Source organism: Lutjanus erythropterus, chromosome 2 (genome assembly GCF_056507025.1).
Source record: "Lutjanus erythropterus isolate fLutEry1 chromosome 2, fLutEry1.hap2, whole genome shotgun sequence".
In the NCBI taxonomy this organism is placed as follows: Eukaryota; Metazoa; Chordata; class Actinopteri; order Lutjaniformes; family Lutjanidae; genus Lutjanus; species Lutjanus erythropterus.
Window position 1 is genome coordinate 3,005,929 of NC_139318.1, and position 20,478 is coordinate 3,026,406.

The window sequence follows — 20,478 nt, forward strand, 5'->3', positions numbered from 1 at the left end:
TCTAGAGCTGCAACATCTATAAATTGTCATAAAATAGTGAAAGACGTCCATCTCCATATATGAGAGTTCAAAAAATAGAATTTTCTGCCACTTTCCATGAAAAAATACTTTTAATCAAATAGTTTAATAGTTAAATTCTTTTTTAGTGAGTTGCTAGATTTATTTGCCTGTCATGGCAGTTTAATTGCCCTGAGCAAGTCTTATTGCACATTGATTTCTGCAGTTTGCCTTTTTTAATTTACATGTAGCTATAACTTTATCTTCAGGGCATGTCTATCAAGGAAAATTACAATCATTAGCAGTGCACACATACAGAACTGTCTGGCTTCCGTCTAACAACAAAGCTAACTCAGCTAGCGCTGCAGTATGACTTTTCAGTAAAACCATCATGGAAAAAAAAATAGAATTCAAACTACTACTTTCATTAATTGGTTGGCTTCAAATAAGGCTTAAATGTTGACCCAGTTTCTCTTGAATGCCCCTAAACACAACATTAGACCAACATCGCCCCAGCCTGTGGTAGCAGGACATTAGCAAGTTAACCTACGAAATAAACAATAAAACATAAAACATGCCAAAACTTACAGCTTTCAAGTTTTAAGTCTGGTCACAAACCGCTGCATAGATCTATCAGTGATCATGAGTTGTTACTAGCCCTCATATTGTTTATTGAATTTTTTTGAAGTGATTATTTCATTTAATGTGCACTGAAGGATAAACAAGAAGATCCTAGTCTTATGAAAAAAGAAATTACATGAACAAAGCAGTTGTTTCAGTTGCTTGTCATTCTGCAGTTTGCTTTTCAATAGAACATTAAAGATAGTATTAGTGAGAGGACCTTGTAATAATACTGCTACACTGTGTGCACTAAAGAGAAAAATTACATTAATCACACAATTCACTGTGATTAATCACTTTTTTTGCTTAAGACTGAAGATTGCAATAATGGATATTTTAAATGTGAAACTAGGGGTGTGTATCTCACTGACTGAGATGATTCGATACGTATCTTGATATATATTCAACGATACAATATATTTTATAAATCTTTAAGTGGCCAACGATTCGGTTCGATACAATTCAGCTCTGACACAATACGATATGATGCAATACAAGACAATGCAATGTGTCAGTCTTTACAAATTCAGCATTAGTTGAATTAAAATGTAGAGTGCTGTTAGTTGGCAAAAAATCCTGATAGTTTTACTAAATATAGCAACAGTAGAGACAGAGAGAAGGAGACATTACAGTGGTGTTAACATCTTATTATGAGTCTCATGTGAAAATGAGATGAGATAAATGAGAAAATTTAAAACATTTAAAATATTAGTATTTCTGCAGTAAGATGATCTGTTGCTCTGTTTCATATGAAGAGTGCTGTGGTTTGGATCAGTGTGGAGGAACAGTGATGCTCTGTGTTACCTGTTCTCACAGAGACATGACGTCTCTGTGGGTCAGACTCATGGCTCTGTACTCAACACGTTTTGCATAAGTGATCTGCTGCAGCGTTTCTCATCTTTCTTATAAAACCCAAACTTATTCTCCACTTGCACGTTATGAAAGTTTGGTGGTGAGATGTGGTACAATGTCACTTCTGTCGCTGTTTTCAGTGCCGTCTGTTTAAAGTAAATGAAGAGGAGAGGAGGAGAGGAGGAGAGGGAGGAGGGAGCGCTTGTTTTGTGAGCGCGGCAGCAGGTGTCCAAGCAACTTCTCGGTAATTAGGGGTGCAACGGATCAAAAAACTCACGGTTCAGATCGTATCACAGTTTTGAGTCACGGATCGGATCATTTTTCGGATCAGCAAAAAAGAAAAAAAGTGGTGGGATTAGGGTTACATTATTTTAAAAATGCACTTGTCTTTGATCTTTGTCTGTCTGTAATTATCACCATAGTTATGTAACGTAATAATAATGATAATAGTAATGATAATGGTAATAATATTAAAAACGTCAAACTTATACAGTGCTGTACTATGTATATACTATACATATATTAGATCATTATACACTGTACAGTATAATACACGACTACGTTCTGTAGTCTGGTTCAATGTCCCGCCTACAGCAGCACATCTGATTGGTTAGAAGTCATGATCAATCAATCATCACCAGTGAGTAGAGAGGAGCTGTGTAGAAGTTAAGACAGCTGATATCACCAAAGTTTCAATGAACATCACAGTTTTATGATCTGTTTCTTTGGTGATAGCAGAGTTACATCAGTGGAAAAAGTTATGGTCTGGATTTCACTCAAGACAATGTGACGGCATTTAAATCAGAGATGCGCTGCACACAGCAGCATCTGTCCACTCTGCATTGGTATTATAACTTATACAAAAGTAACAGTGACAGTAAAACTATGATGCTCACATGTGGTCTGTGGATCAAAAGCGTGCTGAACCGTAGAGGATCAACTGCGATCCGTTGCAGCCCTATCAGTAATCCTTTTAGTTTTCACATTGTCTGGTGTAAGTTTACTTTGTTTTTGGAATGACTCCAGAAGTGATTCCTGACGTCTCCTTTCGTCTTTCTGTCTCCTGGCTAAAAAATCCTCGAGCTCTTTTATGTGGTGCTTTTTCAAATGTTTGATGAAGTTCGTTGTATTGTAGGTCGCGACAGAGCTTCCGCCTCTCGGTACAATGGCTTTGCAAACGTTGCACGTTGCTGTCTTGCTTTGCGGTGTTTCTAGTGTAAAATAATTCCATACAGCGGACATGTTGAGATGAAAAGTTGGCTAGCCTCAGTGCTGCTCAATGCTCGCCTGCTAGCTGGCTGCAAACTGTGGAATGGATTTCCTGAACAGAGGCGTGTCTCATTATTCCGTGTCTCATTGAGACACGCCTCCATTCAGGTAATTCATTCCACAGTTTGCAGCCAGCTAGGAGAGCAGCCGGCAGGGAATCACTTGTGGAGTCATTTCAGCAGACAACATTAAAGCACAGACATGGTTCGTGGATTGGAAATCTCCGCAGGTTGGATCGGAAATTTCTGATCCGTGAATTACATTGGTATCGGAACCCAATACTGATACTGGATCGGATCGGCCCCATCCCTAATCGATACACTAGTGCTGCATCGATTTGTTTCCGATTCATGTTCAGCTTTCTACCGATGCAGGGACGTCCAAACCGACGCACTCGTATCTTACACATTAAAGTCCGATACATCGGGCACATGAGTGAATTGTTACACCCCTATGTGAAACCCCTGAATTAATGTATATATTGTACATACATGTACATGTTGTAAACTTTGAACATAGTCTGTCCTGTGAACTACAGATTTACAATAAAAACATGACAATCATATTTCTGTATGCATTCAGAAATAATGACAAAACCCAGGCTTATATGTTAAAGTGCCAGTTGAATTTTAGTCCACTAGTCCCCTGTGAGAGTGACATCCTTTGCTTGCTCAACTATATCCACCCTCCAAAGTGTTTATTCTTATTAAAACTGCATCAGGAGACACAATTTGAATGATTTCTCTCAGTCTGTTGTCTTCTACTATGGCTAGAGAGCAGTTTTTAGCCCTCTGATCAGCCAAAGCTTTAGTCACCTTCTTCAGGCATGTGTGCCGCACACCTGTAATGTAGATTTGTGAGGCCATGTACAGATTGTTTCAGTAGGGTGTTTTGCTTTGAGCTGATATGTCAAAGACAAATGACTCTGTGGTAATTAAATTCGGCTTTGAGAATTGTGCAGATTACACGTTGTCACACATCAGGCAACGCTTGAAATTAAAGGTGTCCTGTTGTCTCAGGGACAATCAAAATCATATACACACATACTGTGAGTGAGTGTGTGTATATAAATTTCCATCCCTGTATACCAATCAGACACAAGCTTGTGTTTACACTGGAGTTTTCTGTGATGCAGTTATTGATAAAACAGGTAGAAATAAACAAGAAACAGTAACTGAATCACTGACTAAAAGAATAATGAAAGCTGAATGGGGGCTCGTCCGGGATCCTAATTTAAATTAAACTCTGGATTAAAATTGTTTATTGGTACTGTGTGTAGTTAAATTGACCTGTGTGGGAAAAAAAAAAAACAGGTGAGTTGATTGTGATTGAATTGAATCAATTATGTTTGACCTAAATTCGTTTTTGGCCTCACCGTCTTTGGAACAAATTGACAGCTGTCGAAAGGATGATTTGGCTAAAATAGCAATCCACTTTGGCATCATGTATTCTAAACAGTTGTTAAAAAGGGAACTTAAAGCCCTGATTGTTAGTAGGCTGGTGGAAAAGGTCATTGTGGCGCCGGTGCCCGAGTTGGCTCTGGTAGAGGAAGGCATCCTGGGTGAAGGCCAGGATGACCAAAAGCAAGGTAGTGTGCTGACGCAGCGCATGCAGCTGCGGGAGATGGAGGAGAGGCAGACAGGCGACCGAGAACTCCTGTTACCTTCCCTCGCTTTGAACCTCTCTCCCCTACTGGTTCAGATTCTAGAGATGAAGCCAGGCTTAAAGTGCGCCTTGCTTGTCTCCAGATGCAATCTGAGGGGAAAAAAAACACTAACCACACAACAACAACTTTCCCCAGATCCTGCCTAACGAAAACTACCTACTCATCTTCTGCAACCTGCTGGGCTCGAGGCGACTTATAGGCTTAACTTCAGTGGTCGAAACCCCGAATAGCCTGCCCCCATCTGAGAAATTCATCCCCACCCAGGATTAGCTCTGAAAATAAAAAAGGCAAAATAACAAAAGAGTGCCCCATGGAAAAGCTAACGGGCAGCTTAGCTGGACACTCACCTGACTATCTGGGGAAGTTTTACACCACAAATACACAAAGGCTAGACAATGTTTGACATCAAAGCACCAACACTTACCATGACAGTAAACAGACAGCATTAACACAAAGAAAACTTGCCTACACAGTGTAACAGTTTCCTGTTCCTTTTTCAGTATCCCGGACGACCCCCAAAATGTAATGACCCCAAGTTGGGCTAGGGGATGAGGAGTGCAACATTAAATAAATTTACCCGGGAGAAAAAGGAAGGAAGGACAACTGAGACAAAGATGTAAACAAAAGTTCTTTTATTAATAAAGTGTGTCAAAACACAAAGACAAGTGACTTCACTAGCTGAGAGCTCTAGCAAAGCACTTACCGGCCGCCACAAGTCTGCTGCAGGATTAGACTACAGACTAGCAGACTTTAGTCTGCCGAATGGCCCACTGGCCCTGACTGGCTGCACTCTCCAGGGTTTTAAGCACCAGGTCCTGATTGCAGAGCAGCTGCACCTGATGCCAATCACTGCAATCTGCAAGACGAGAGGGGCAGAACCTGGGCACAGGAGATCACAGCACTACAGACACTGTGGCACTTAACATGGCCAAACTTTAAATTTTTGATTTCAATTTTTCATTCATATATAAATGCAGGGAACAACTAGCACAACTTTGATGGTGAACCAGAGTGAAGTTCTTAAACTATTTTTATTATATTGCATAGCAAAAAACCTTCAATTTGAGACAATGGATGTTAAGTCTGAGACAACTAAAAGTAGAATCCAGAACAGCTGTGAGACACTGGGGGGAAAAAGATCATTTTGAGTCCTGATCATAGGTAGCCGGGCACAAAACACATTTAATTGTGTTTTTTTAAGCATTAAATATTTCAATTTAATCCTAAAATGAAAGTTAGTTTTGACAGCACTAGAATTAATAAAAACATACACTTTGATTACATATAAATAAAACTTTTGAAAGGCAACAGGCAGCAAACTTCTCATAATTTGCTACAAGGCAAACAGCAAATGCTTCCTTATTCAGTGGTAGCCAGTAGGACACTCTTGCTCTTGAGAGTTCACACCTCTAAAGCATGAGCTAAAATATCAAGTAAATCTAAGATGTGGAAACAAAACAGAAAAGTAACTTGTACACTTTAATACAAGGTGACTATAATGATGGTCATTTGATGGTAGCACAGGCTAGGAATGTATCTGTCTGATTCTCTGCATGTGACTGAGGTTATAGTAATTGAGTGTGTTGTTAAAGGCCCAGTGATCACAGAGGAGAAGATTCAAGAGGCCAAGCTCTTCTACCAGATGCACTTCAAACAGGCCGTGTTCGATGAAGAGGGTTGGAGGAAAGTCCTCGAGGTACACAAAGACATTTTCAGCTGTCAGTCTGTATAGAGAGAGGTGTTCATCATCATATATCTAACCTAAAGTAAATGTGTTTGTTACTGTGTCAGAAACATGATGGCCGTCTTCCTATCCGGATCAAAGCTGTCCCTGAGGGCAAGATCATACCAAGAGGCAACGTCCTCTTCACTGTGGAAAACACAGATCCTAACTTCTACTGGATCACCAACTATATTGAGGTAAACCCAGAAATAATTCATCCTTACTATGGGGCTCCAACAAAATATACCATGGGACCAATCCTGCTAAAAGTCGCACGTTGTTAATGTCATCATCATTAATTGGCACAGGATACAGAGATTTTAAGCTACTTTTTAGTTCCCAATTTAGTTTCTGTGATTCCGAAGTTCCTGGAACTGGTCACAAAGTGCTATACAGTTCTGTGAATTTTGGGTTACCAGATTGGAGGGAACATAATGCTGCCTTGTACTTAAGGAGGTGTGACTTCCCAGGCAATGTCACAGGCTAAGAATACTCAAGAGTGGGACCAAAAGTACTTGACAGAATATGGAAGAGGATTAGGGCCATGGAAAAAAAAGTCTTTTAATTCTTAGTTTAAAGTCAGAATTCTTAGAATAAAGTCAGAATTGAGTTTAACTTTTGACTTGAATTTTGACTTAATTATCAAACTTCTGACTTTAATTTCAGAGTTTTGACCTTAATCTCAGATTTTTGATTTGAATTCAGACTTTAAACTCAGAATTAAGACTCTTTCCCCAAACTTTCAGACGTCTAACGTTAATCTCAGATTTTTTTTTACTTAAATCTCAGAATTTTGACTTTTTTCCCTCTCAGAATTATGACTTTTTAGATTCCTGACCTTAATCTCAGATTTCTTACGTCAGTCTTAAAATTATCTTATCTTTCAGAATTCTGACTTTAAAATTACAATTCTGGCTTTAATTTCAGACTTCTCACCTTAATGTCAGGTTTTCTTACTTGGATCTCTGAATTCTGACTTTAATCTCAGACTTCTGACTTTTTTTTCTCTCAATTCTGACTTTAGTCTCAAAACTGAAATTAACTTTGCATGTGGCTCTAATCCTCATCCATAGCAGCATAATAAATTGACTTTCTGATGTTCTCATGCATCCATTTAAAGCCAGACAGGTCAGTATTCATCGGACTGGGGTTGAAGAGATCCGAAACATATTCCTCTTTTTACTGGGAATATTTACCAAGGACATCAGCTTTAAGATGCAGTAATCTTTACATTTTAACATTTGTCTGTAGCAGTCTATCCCTGCAACTTCCCATCCCTACATCATGTAAAATGTCTCCATACAGGGATTTAGTCAGTCACTCTCTCAGGTTAGAGGCGTTTTGACCTGACACAAGGCAAGGCAATATCAACATTTCAGCACTGTCATTTAATCTTCACTGTGTTTCTCTTCTACAACTGGCCTCTCCTTCCCCGTCTGCCTCTTTGCTTTTTCTCACCTGATTACTCACTATCTGTTCTTTTCTCCCTACACCCACCCACCCCTTCTTCAACCACCACCTCCTGCTGGCTGCAGACCATGCTGGTCCAGATGTGGTATCCCATCACAGTGGCCACCATATCCAGGGAGTTTAAGAAGATCCTGGCCAAGCACCTGAAGGCCACGTCAGGGAGCCTGGAGGGTCTGGATCTGAAACTGCACGACTTTGGCTACAGAGGAGTCTCCTCACAGGAGGTCAGGAAGACTTTGTCTTTACTTTAGTGTAAAACCAGTATTGATGTTGAGAAAATCTTTGCAAGCAAAGCTAGTGGAGTTTTTTGTAGTATTTGCACTATAACCAGGGCTGTCACGGTGGCAGAATTTTCTCTGCAGTTATTTAGATTGGCTCATAAGCACAGTATACAGTATTATGTTTTTACTTCATTTATTATAAAGTAGAATTATATTATAGATAACAGTAAGTTGATACAGTATTTCTACCTGTAACGTTGTCTGTGGATCTCACCTCACTGCCCTGTTAACAACTTTCTGGTCTGAGCGAGCTGCTGGCTGCTTGTCATTACACAGTTAAATATGCCCTGAAAATAACAATAGAGCTACATGTGAAAAAGCAATGATCAATCAAGGAAATTTACACACAGCAGCTACACAAACACATGCACAGATACACACATACTGGCAACACTGATCACAGAGCAGAACCAGCTGGCTTCTGTAGAACAAAACTAACACAGTTCATGTATTATAAACTTTCACAAAGTCAGCATTAAAAAAACACAGTTACCAGCATCCAACCTGCTATTAAAACAGTTTCCACTGACTGTCTCTCAATATTACAACTTTAGACCAACATCAGCCAAGCCTGTACTGGTGGACACATTATCAGGTTAACCTACAGAGTAGAACATAAAACCACATAAAACATGGTAAAACTTACAGCTTCCATGTTTGAAGACAGGCCACAGACAGCTGGTATTAATCCAACCTTGAGTCTGAACTGATACTGGCCCTCTTATTGTTTATTGAATATTTTGAAGCATTGATTCATTCCTTTAACACACTTTGAAGTGCTAAACAAAATGAAAAAACATCAGCACAGTGATTCTTGTGGTTTTGGTCGTCCTGCAGCTGGCCTGTCAATAGTAAAAATTGTGATTGTGATTATTACCACACCCCTGACTGTGATATAGGAATTCAATTCAACATTATTGTCATTAACACAGATTCACTAAGGCAGTGCAGAGGGGTACATGAAGAACTTACATGCAAATAAATAAAATACAGAATAAATAAAATATAGATAAAAGACAAGAATCGCACATATGTACAAAGAGTCAATATGTACTATGTGTATGTAGTTGTTTTGAATAAGGTAGTATATGTCTGAATCGTGTATTATATTTGTGTAAAAGGCACCGTAAACATGGCAGTGTGAGAGAGGGAGCTATGTGAAGTAACATGTGGCATAAAAATATAACAGTAATAGTAGTAGAGACCTGATTGAACTGTGCAAAAGGCATGAATAGTGCAAAAATAGTCTTTTATGAAGTTCAAGTGGAATGGATATGGCAGTAATGCAAAAGTTCAAGTGGGGTGAATATAGCAGTGCAAAAATAGAGTCATTGATGAGTTTAGATGGGAAGAGCTCGAGGGAAGAATACTGCTAGTGCAGCTCTGAGGTTCCTGTGATGCTTTCCAGACAGCAGTGGGGAGAGCAGGGGGTGACGGGAGTGAGAGGGATCTCTTCTGATGCTGAGACCTTTCCGTAGGCAGTGTTTATGATAAATGTCTTTCATGGCGTGGAGCTGGTTACCAGTGGTTTGCTGGGCTGCCAGACCAGAAATCCCTGCAGCGGGATGTCAAGACAGCCCAGCGTATCACTGGTACAAAGCTCCATGCCATGAGAAACATTTATTTCTGCATAATCAGTGTGACTGTGGCAGAGGATCAGAGAACTGGCAAAATTCATTAAACGTCTGTCATGTAGCTGGTTTGTATTTTCCCAGAAAATCCAAATGTAGCATAGCTTCTGCTGCAAATGATCATCTTGTGATATCTGCTCTGTGCATATGGCTGTGTCATGCTGATCTTATCACATTATTGTATGATATTGTACTGGTCACATCATGATTACAGACACAAAGGTTAGATTAAAATAACTCAGAGGGAAAGTCTTACATAATAAGCATGAAGCTGGAATGTAAATTCACTTATCAATCCCTTGTCCAACTGAACTGAAAGTGTTCCATTGTGACAGGATTCTGAAATAATATCCTCAGGTTTCACTGTCGATTCAAAGTGTGTCCTTGATAACAGACTGGTGTCAATGCTATGCTGACCTAATGTTCTTTATAGTGAAGCTGTTCACTGCAGAGAGGAACAAATCTTTCTCACTCAAGCTGAAGTGAATGTACTGAATCATCACTGTCACTGACACAATCAGTACCATTTTGCATTAGAGCTTGTCTCACTGGAAAGAAGTGCTGGGCAGTAACACATTGGGCGATATGTTCAAATTTTCAAACAGGACATTGTCAGCCCATCAACCAGAGATTGGCGAAATATTCATCCCCTCTCCCGCCTCCTCCCATCCTCAGCTGGGAGATGTGCAAACAACAAATTCACTACGTTACGTAAGCTGCGTATGTTCACTGCGTCCAATAAACAAAATATACTTATGTATTTTCAAGAAATTAAAAATCCTCACACCTATTTTCCTTTTTAAAGAGAAATACAACCGTACACCTTCTGAATTCAAGTTTCTCTCTTTTACCAAACTAAGACGAGCTTCATTAATTCCTTGTTAAGCACACTTTATTCAAACTCGACACAAAAACATGTCAAAGTCACCAGTAGTGTCTTTGTTAGTCTGTCCACTCTCCCAACAATCACCAACTCTGGTTTGGTCGAATTAATCCCTAATTCACACACACAAAAAAAGACAGTAGTTTCAGCCCAGCGTCAATAGGCATTACATTCCTCCAATCATCCAACCCCAATGCATTACCCAGTATTTTTTTTTTTACTGTAGTATACTTTACACAGTAACAAGTAGTGGAGGGGTCACAGTTTTCAAAACAGTAATTATATTACAGTTACTAATCCATTACTTTATTACACGATTTGTTTCTTGTCCACATCTGAATGTGCATGTCTGCATAAATCATCCACCTGCCACCAACCCAAACATTATTTTCTCCAATGTAGAGACCCAAACCTGCACCTCTACCTATCTCTGTACGCTCTGTTACCTTGTAAATTATGTCGAGCAGCGCAAGCTTTGCAAGTGATTTCTTTATTGTGCGTTGTGATGATATTAGTGGGTTTTACTTTCATGATTAGAGAAGCAACTCAGTTTCGTTTCCATGTGTGCAGTATGTCACTGCAGAAAATACTGATGCAGTTGAAGCAGCTGTAGTTATACAGAGGAAACTCTCCAGAGCAAACAGAACGAAATCATCAATGAAGTTGTGCTACACAGCAGGCACACACACACACACACACACACACACACACACACACACACACACACACACACACACACACACACAAACACAAACACACAGCCTCTCTCACTGGGGAGACTCTGCCCCCCATGACCCATCAACTGTTGACTGCCAACATCTGCGCAGCTATAACAAACCAGTTCACTGGATCACTTTGGAGCACAACAAGGCCGCCAACAAAGTAATATAGTAATTTAACAAGTAACATAAGTAATTACTTTTGATACAAAGTAAAAAAAAATAAAATAAAGTAATATTATTACTTTTAAAGGAGTAATAAGCAAAAAGTAACTATTACCCTTTCTTAACTAAGTAACTTGCCCAACACTGCTGGTAAGTGAAAGCACCGTTCTCAGGTCAGCTCTGCCCTGGTGACTATCAAAGACCCCATTTACACCTGGAATTAAAACAGTCTATATCTGACACGTTATCTAGATCAGGAAAACCAAAAGTATAAATGTGTCGTGATCAGAATGTGATCAGATCTGTCTGACCACATCTGGTAGTCTGGCTCACAGTTTGTTCAGATCTGAGGCCGGTGTAAACACAATCAGTACAAACATCAATACAGATGTTTGTTTTAGTTTACATAAAATATTTTAGGTATTTCATACAATTGTTGTTCAAATTTAGAGAGTGAGCAAGAAAGAAGGCAGAATTAGAAATGCCTCTAATTACATGAAAGCACCAGAAGATGTGTTCAGCAGAACTGTGTGAAAGCGATTCCTGGGAAATGAATACACTTTAGACTAGTGTTGTCAAAAATATCAATATATCAAAACTGAATATTTGAAATGCTTTTGATATAGTATTGATACTCTGGTACCAGCTGCACTTTGTCGCTGTCTCTTCTCTTCAGCAGTGCCCACATAGTCTCGCCTCCTCACTGACTCACAGTGTTGTCTTCTTCTCATCACTTGTCACATTTGCTCTATCCATTGTCACATTATAGCCTTGTCATGGTTATCTCAGAATTAAAATCTAAAATGTTATGCTCTAAGTTTTTCCATGTGGTATTGAAAATGATATATAATACTAATATTTTAAGTATTGTATCAAAATGATAAATTGGAGAATTGTGACAACACTAGTTTAGACATGTTTTCTGAAAGCTTACACATGTAGGTGAACAGAGCAGTACCACCGCAAGTTGTGTAGCAGTATCGCTAATATTTGAAGTGAGACACGACCCCAGGACACAACAAAGTTGTTTAAAAGTTTTAAAAATTGACATTTATGACATTGACATTTGTCATCAATTACTTAATGAAAATAATTCTCCATCCACATGTTGTGATGTAGATCATGTTGTTACATCCTCCTCCAGCATCGCCATGTTTGCTGTTGTCACAAACTCTTCTTCTTTGTGGTCCATGCCAACATAAAGAACCCATGAACATGTGTGGACAGTGACATTTATATCATTTGAAATGGGCAAATCTATTTACACACTTAAAAGGAGCAGAAATTACTTAATCTATAACTTGATGGACAGATAATTAAGAAAATATTGCAGACAGCATTTCACAAAGTTTATAAAGTTTCCCCCAACTCAATAACTCACAGAACTCTGTGACTGAGGGAGTCGCCTCAAATTACTCACACACAGGAGTTGCTCGCGGGACAGGAGCCAATTTGGATAATGAGAAAACATTAGAACTCCCAGGTGGTAAGGAGGTAAACACAAAGGCAAGATTGCATGAAGATTTCTTTACTGGATAGAAGACAATCTTCTTAGTCACTTATGAGGTGTAAAAAGTCATGTCATGTGGATGTAAAGTTACGAAAAACATTTTTCTCTGACATAGCGGGCAGAACTCCAAGGAGGATATCCTCTAAACCCTTTTACCCTCTCACTGTCAGAGTAAATCACATTTTCTGTACACCAACCTTTTTCCACCTTACAGGACACTCTGACACGTGATATGATGTTCACTTATCAAATGCAGCATGTTAATAGCTGCTTATAAGCTCACTGAAATCCACAGAAACAGTCAAGATGTAATTGATGTGTTTAAAACAGCAAAGTGTTTGATAATTTGCACCTCTGCTCTCCAGTCTGCAGCATTAGGTGGAGCAGCTAACCTGGTTAATTTCTGCAGTACAGACACAGTAGCTGGGCTGCTGCTGGCTCAGAGATACTATGGCTGCCCCATGGCTGGCTTCTCCATACCGGCAGCAGAGCACAGGTAGAACACACACACACACACACACACACACAGAGATGTACAGTAAATCATGATCAATTAGGAAAAGATCCTGCTTGCAACTTTTGAATTGATTTAGTCTTTTAATGTAGAATAAATGTCACTAGTCTGCACAGCTGAGTTACTTGTGAAGTGAAGAAACCATTAGGAGTTATATCATCAAATATTAGAAGTACTATTAATATCTCTTTAGCACCACAATACAGATTTCATTCCTCCCTTCCTGTCCTCCAGCACCATCATCTCGTGGGGGAGGAGCAGGGAGAAGGAGGCATTTGAGCAGATCTTGGACCAGTTCTCCTCGGGGCCGGTGTCAGTGGTCAGTGACAGTTACGACATCTTTAACGCCTGTAAACACATCTGGGGAGACAAGCTGAAGGAGCGAGTCATGGAGCGCAGCCAGGACACCTGTTTGGTCATCCGGCCGGACTCCGGAGACCCTGCAGAGACGCTCATCGAGGTAAATAACAGGGCCAGATTTAGCTGTACCAGACAGCAAAAAAATAAATATCCAAACTAATTGTAAATGTACACATATTAGAGGGATTTCTGCCTTGAATTCTTACATTAACATTATAATTCATAATCATAATTCATACATTGTTCAGCACCGTAATAACGTAATAAGTCAATCCAACTAACTGTCTCATAACCAGTAAAAAACTCCTTGTGGTAGCTTTAACTACTTTAACTACTTCCTTATGTTATCTTCCAGAGAGAAGTCTTCAAATCAAATACTCAAGTCTTTTTTGCTATTTTTTTTATTTTTTTTATTTTTAAATTTCAGACTTTTCCACACTTGCATTGCACCTGCAAAGCAGTAACCCTGTGACCCAGTGGTTCAGGATGATTTCAAACAGTAGGTGGTGTGAGGTGACTGCAAACCAGGTGCTCAAAGACTTTAATTGTAACAGATTTGCAAAACATGTTAGAAATACTGGTGCAAGAACAATACTTTCCACACTTACTTTAAGATGTTTGATTTGAAACATTGACTTGAGAATTTATTTGAATTCTAAGTCTTCTAATTATTTATTAACCACCTGGCTCTTTGATCTGTGTCTACCTGCAGGATGTCTTTTTTTAAGATTTAGTCTGTATTAAGTGTCAGACTGCCACTCTACTTAGAGGGCTTTGCCTATACTAAATCCTTATGTATCCTTATGCTAACCCAGTTTTCACATGGTGTTGACAAATGACACACAAACAGCAGAAGATAGTCTAATCTAGACAATATGAGATAGTTTTGTTTTGCTATTTTGTTATGAGTACTTGTTAAAAGTGATAAAAGAAGGGCAAGAATGATGATGAGGATATGATGATATTGTGATAACATATTGCAAAATATTGTGATTTATTACAATTTTTCAACAGCAAATTATGTCCCCAAAAGAAAACTTTGTCAAAATGTTTTATCTTCTAAGATAGAGTTTTCAGTCTGTTCATGTCACTACAATCATTTTTTTATTGCAGCAAAATGGAATTGCAAGCAGACGAAGTGACCAACTTCCTATTTTCTGCTCCTAGGGTGAAACCACCTTTTTACAATAAGAACCAACTGAAACTGCTGTTTTGCTGCTGATAAAATCAAAGAGTAAAATGTGACACTCAGGAAACACCCACTTTTCTTTTGTTTCTCGGCAAAGAAGTGCTCATCCTTTCATCAAGAGAGAGCCAATACTTTTACTTCAACGCCTTTTCACATCTAAATGAAGTGCAGCCATCAGGAAGTGGTGAATTCAGATGGAAGGTTGTTCTTTAATTAAGAGTGTCTCTTATTCAGAGGACCTGAAAGAGTTCTTTGAACTCAGTGGTTGCAATTATTGTACTGTTAGTCCTGGAAATTCCTCTAGTATGAAGATGTTATTAAAAAAGTGTCTTTTTTTTACTATTAAATGATTCAGTGTAGATTAAGTGAGGTTGTAAGATGGTCAGACTGCTCTAACTTAATATGGCTGATATAGAAACACCAATTCCAAAAAAGTTGGGACGTTGTGTAAAACAACTAGAAACAGAACACACTGATTTGCAAAAACTTTTCAAACTGTATTCAATTGAATATAGCAAAAAGATAATGTTCAAACTGATCAATTTTGTTTTTTTTGTAAATAATTACTCATTCTGAATTTGATGCATGTCCCAAAAAGGTTGTTTACCACTGTGATACATCAGCTTTTCTTTTAACACTCAGTCAGCATTGATGAACTGAGGACACTAATTATTGAAGTTTTGAAAGTGAAATTCTTTTTGATTCTTGCTTGATATTGACTTCATGTGCTCAACAGTCCTGGGTCTCTGTGCTTCATAATGTACCACACATTTTCAATGGGAGACAGGTCTGGACCGCAGGCAGGTCAGTCGAGTACCTGAACTCTTTTACTACAAAGACATGCTGTTGGAACACAAGCACAATGTGTCTTTGTGTTGTCTCGCTGAAATGAGCAGGGACGTCTCTGATTGTAGATGGTGAATTTTTTCAACTCCTGCAGTTTTGTGTTGAAACACATTGCTCTTAAACTGTTGGACTATTTTCAGTTTTTCACAAAGTGAGAACCTCACCCCATCCAGGCTTCGAGGACGCCTCTTTCATACTGAATCATGATACTGTCACCTGTTTACCTGTGGAATGTTTTATTTCCATTTTTCACAGTGTCACAACTTTTTTGGAATTAGGGTTGTACACGTAGGAATCAAACTCCAAAATAACATCTTTTAAATTCGCAGGTGATCAAGATTTTGGAGGAGTGTTTTGGCTCTTCTCTGAACTCTGTGGGATACAAGGTGCTGCCTTCTTACCTGCGAATCATTCAAGGAGACGGCATCGACCTCAACTCTGTGGAAGAGGTGAGAAGAAGTTTGGTTGTCGCACTCGTCATTGTTGCTTTTCTTTACACATCTTATTCACTACATCACATTTTTGTTTTCCTTCCTGCTGCAGATTCAGTTTTCCTTTTGTGATCATTAGATACACCTTCTCTCTGTCTTTCTATCACTACACAGCAGCTCCATTCTACAGTCTCACCCAAGTGAAAAGTGATTGCCATCAGAAAACTTACAGAACTTACAGAAACCTGGGACCTGTTTTTGTAGTTTTGGCTATCATTCCTGTTGGTTATGGTGACATTCCACTCACATGCTTCACTGCTGAGATTTGGCAGTGCTACACATCTTTACAGTCCAGAAGAGCCAGTTTGCTTTCATTTCCAAGTAAATGGCACTAAGAACTTATTTGAATTGTGGACTTGTTAAAACCTGTCAGGTCTCTTACAGTGAAACTGTAACTGACACAGTTACTGTATCCCCACATCTCAGCACAGAATGTAATGAGCTAAATAATCTTCAGGAATAAAAGTAGGAGCCAGGTAGTATTTACCTTTTAATCCATTATTTCATATATTATCTATAACTGCGTATCATTTGAAGCTGTGTTTCCCAAACATAGGGTTATTGACTCCTTTTTATGGGTTGCCGGTTGGCAGAGTAAAATGCATCTTATTTTATCTTTTATTCATTTGGCGACCCAAATAAAGTTTTCTGTGACCAACCTGTGGGTCGCAAAACCAGTTTCTGGGAGTGACTGGCCTATTGTATACATGTACGTGTCCCACATTACCATCTGACCAATGTGAGGCTTCAGCCTCAGTATGTTGGAATTTAACATTATATCATGTTCACAGCTGTTAAATAACTTTACATATTTCAGAGCCTTTTACGGGCTTTCCTTTTTAAAATATGTCAGATGGACCTATTTGAAAGTCAGCTGGACACAGACTTCTCATCGCACTCAGCAAGTTAAAGCATGAGGATTAACTTACAATACCTAACTACACTTACAAAATATGCTGGTGACAATCATCACTTTAGCCGACAAACTATGTTCGTCAGTTACAAATTAGATGCTGTTTCAGTTTCCTTCTCTGTGGAATCAAAGATGTTGTGTTTCAACAATTACTCCCAGTGTCAATGTTAAATATCCTGCTATTATCACCATGAACTGCAAATGTACAGTGCATAGCAACAGTAACCAAGGAGGGCGGAGCTTCACAAAGCAGCAAACTTAACTAGAGCTGCAACAATTAATTGAATCATCAGTTATTAAATTAATTGGCACCTATTTTGATAATCGAATCCTGGATCTCAACCACAGCTAAAAATCACAATACAAGTAACTTTTACATTTTATCTTAGCAAATTTTCAGTTCTCCTTAACCGATGGTTGAAAATACTAAAAACTGATTAATCATTCATAATGTATAAGATACAAAACATGCCTTTTTCTGTTTTGTTTTGTTTTTTTGTTTTGCTTTGTCATTACTTTTGTTCATTTGAACTTTCCTGATTCAACAAACACTACTACTATTTATTAAATATTCATGATACAGTTTTAATTAGTTAAAGTCTCATTGTTAATTTATGATTAACATCTTGACTCCAGACCTGTGCTGCTGCAGTGTTGTTTTTAATCCATATGTACTAGTTTTCATTGGCCTGTTTGTGATCAGATCACCTGATTGGCTACTAAAATGCAGATGAAAGTTTTGGATATTAATTCATACCCAGTATTCAACTATGATTTTGAAAGTAACTAAGTAGATTACATGGTGTAACAAATACTTGAGTACAAGTTAAAGTACCGACTTAAAAATGTACTCAAAAGTTCAAGTACCCCAAAAAACTACTTAATTACAGTAACTTCAGAATTTGTAATTTGTTACTTCCACTCCTGTTAATAACCTTCACAAACATTTCAAGAGATAAATAAATCAGCCACATGGGTACTAAAGAATTAATCAACAAGTCACGTGTTGCTGGGCAACGAACCCCATGGCTAAGCTAGCATTAGCACAAACAGTGATACCCTGCAGCAAACAGTCTGTACCGTTTCAAAGTTTGGCATCTTAATGGCTGTATCTCTGGCTTTTGCTCTGCACCAACCCACTGCGGGTCACAAACTGGTGAGCACACAGCCTCCCTTTCTGGTGGCATCGTTTTCACTGCTGGTTGTTTTCTGCTCCAAGTCTGTGTGCTGTTTTTTAGCACATGGGGCAGTCGCAGATTCATTCCTTCTGGCCTGCTCTCTGTAGTCTGTGTGGAAGCAGATTCTTATTGTTCATTTATTTATCCTCCTTTATTCATACAGTACATTTTTCTCTTAGTTGATGTTTTCATTTTCCTCTTCCTTTAGGTCCCCTGATTATTAAGGGCTTAGGAGTTTGACATGACAATGTCATTTATTACTGTCACAGAAAGTAGATCATGCAAACTCCACATTAAAAGGCATATTTGAAGCCAGAGCCTTTTACTGTAAGGCAATAGAACTGCCCACTGCACCACCATGCCGCTCTGTATTTCCCTGGAAAGATGGATTAATTTCTTCATTGAAAGAGCACTGAAAATCTGTAGTCAAGTAGAAGTATTGTTACATTACTGTAATAATACTCAACTACAGGGAAAACCACTGATGTTAAAAATATGAGTATCCTTCTCAAAAAACTACTTTTGTTTAGTTTTAGTTACTTTTTAACTGCATTATCAATTGCAGCATTTAATAGACGGGGGTTTGTGTAGTGTTGTGTTGTGTAACCAAGTAGATTTCACAATGCTGAAGTGCAAGTAAAATTGCAGACTTGGAAAAAAAAACAATCAAAACAAAATGACACAGTTCCAGTAATTTTAGTTACTTCCACCCCTGACCAGGGTTGTCATGGTCAAAACAGTCATTGTTTCTTTTTAAAATCAAATTTCCACTCAAAAGATTAAGAAATATTCAGTTTGGTTTCCTGAAAAATACTTTCTTTTGCAGTGCCAGCACTAGGTATACACATGATGAACTAAAGCTGTTACACTTGAGCTGACGGGAAGCCGAGGCTTATTACCCTGCTTCAACATGAAATATAAATCATGGTGAAGTCTGATGTATTGTGTTTGAAGCCTCTCTTTCTTTGCTCTCCACAGATTCTTAAAAAGCTGAGTGATGAAGGCTGGAGTGCTGAGAACATCTTCTTTGGTTGTGGTGGCGCTTTGCTGCAGAAACTCAACAGAGACACACTCAGCTGTGCCTTCAAGTGCAGCTATGTGGAGACTAACGGCAAGGGGGTGAGTGGAAGGCTTCTGGATTTCACATTTCATCACTGACCTTACTGATTATCAGCAGATGATTGTTTTGGATGTTGGATGTAGTTGTGTTGAATAGGAGTGATCGTCACCCAGATAAAGGTGCACTTTAACACAGACTTGTAGATTTGAAATTTGGTTTTGGGTAGACTTAAGGAAGTGGACTTGTAGAGTTTAATTTTGACCTTTTGCTTGTATGTGTTCTCCCAGATGGACGTGTACAAGCAGCCAGTGACTGACCCATCCAAGGGGTCAAAGAGGGGTCGATTATCACTGAGGAGAAACTCTGATGGCTTCTTAGAGACAATAGAGAGAGGAGCAGGGAAGCCTGAGGAGGTCAGTCCCAGCACTTCATTTGGCCCCTTACACATACACTCATACACAGATCTGATCTGGCCTGGCTTGACTCTGTTTGACTCGGCACATTGGTCCAGCAGGGCAGGGATCTGCATTTCCATTAGAACAGGGCTACCCACATGAAGGTGTGTCGGCTTAAGACGAGCTTGAGGAGGCTTAAGTTCAGTGGCTAAACCATTTATAAATGTCTCTGGGATAAACACAGTTTCCTTAAATTCTTCACAATAAAAGTCCTATGTTGTTTCATTATTTAAAAGCTTCTATTATGAAGCAGCACAAATAGGAAATGTTTTCATTCAGGGGTTCATCAGCAGTAAGTTAACACAACTCCTACACAGCTGAAAACAAATATGAAACAGTAAAATAATGCAAATACCTGGAAGAACAAACTGCATGAGAGGAGAGAGACTACATTTAAAAACATAAAGATTCAGTTTGAGGCTACAGAAGTGCTGACAGCTGAACATAAAGAGTCTTTAAGAAACTTCTGTCTCACTGCTCTCCTGCACACACGAGCTCAGCATCAGAACACTCACTTGTTTGAGGCAAAAGGCATGTCGTCACGGGTTGGCTACATCTGTCCAGACATCACCGCAGCCCATTTGGAGGTGCATCGCGCTCGCTTTGGTCCCACTCCAGAGCAGGTCCATCTTGGGCGTGGGTCAGAACGGCTGGGCATGCTGAGAATTATAATGGAAATAAGATT

The 20,478-nt window shown here is 39.0% G+C and overlaps 1 protein-coding gene across 1 annotated transcript in view; it reads left to right on the forward strand.

The window, feature by feature from the left end:
* Nucleotides 1-20,478, forward strand: part of nampt2 (nicotinamide phosphoribosyltransferase 2) — a 34,437-nt gene that overhangs the window by 12,303 nt on the left and 1,656 nt on the right. Inside the window, exons 3-10 of the mRNA XM_084726029.1 lie at nt 5,998-6,101; nt 6,197-6,325; nt 7,664-7,822; nt 13,153-13,283; nt 13,536-13,761; nt 16,026-16,145; nt 19,257-19,397; nt 19,626-19,751. Of these exons, the coding sequence (XP_084582155.1) occupies nt 5,998-6,101; nt 6,197-6,325; nt 7,664-7,822; nt 13,153-13,283; nt 13,536-13,761; nt 16,026-16,145; nt 19,257-19,397; nt 19,626-19,751 (1,136 nt within the window). The remainder of the gene's footprint in view (nt 1-5,997; nt 6,102-6,196; nt 6,326-7,663; nt 7,823-13,152; nt 13,284-13,535; nt 13,762-16,025; nt 16,146-19,256; nt 19,398-19,625; nt 19,752-20,478) is intronic.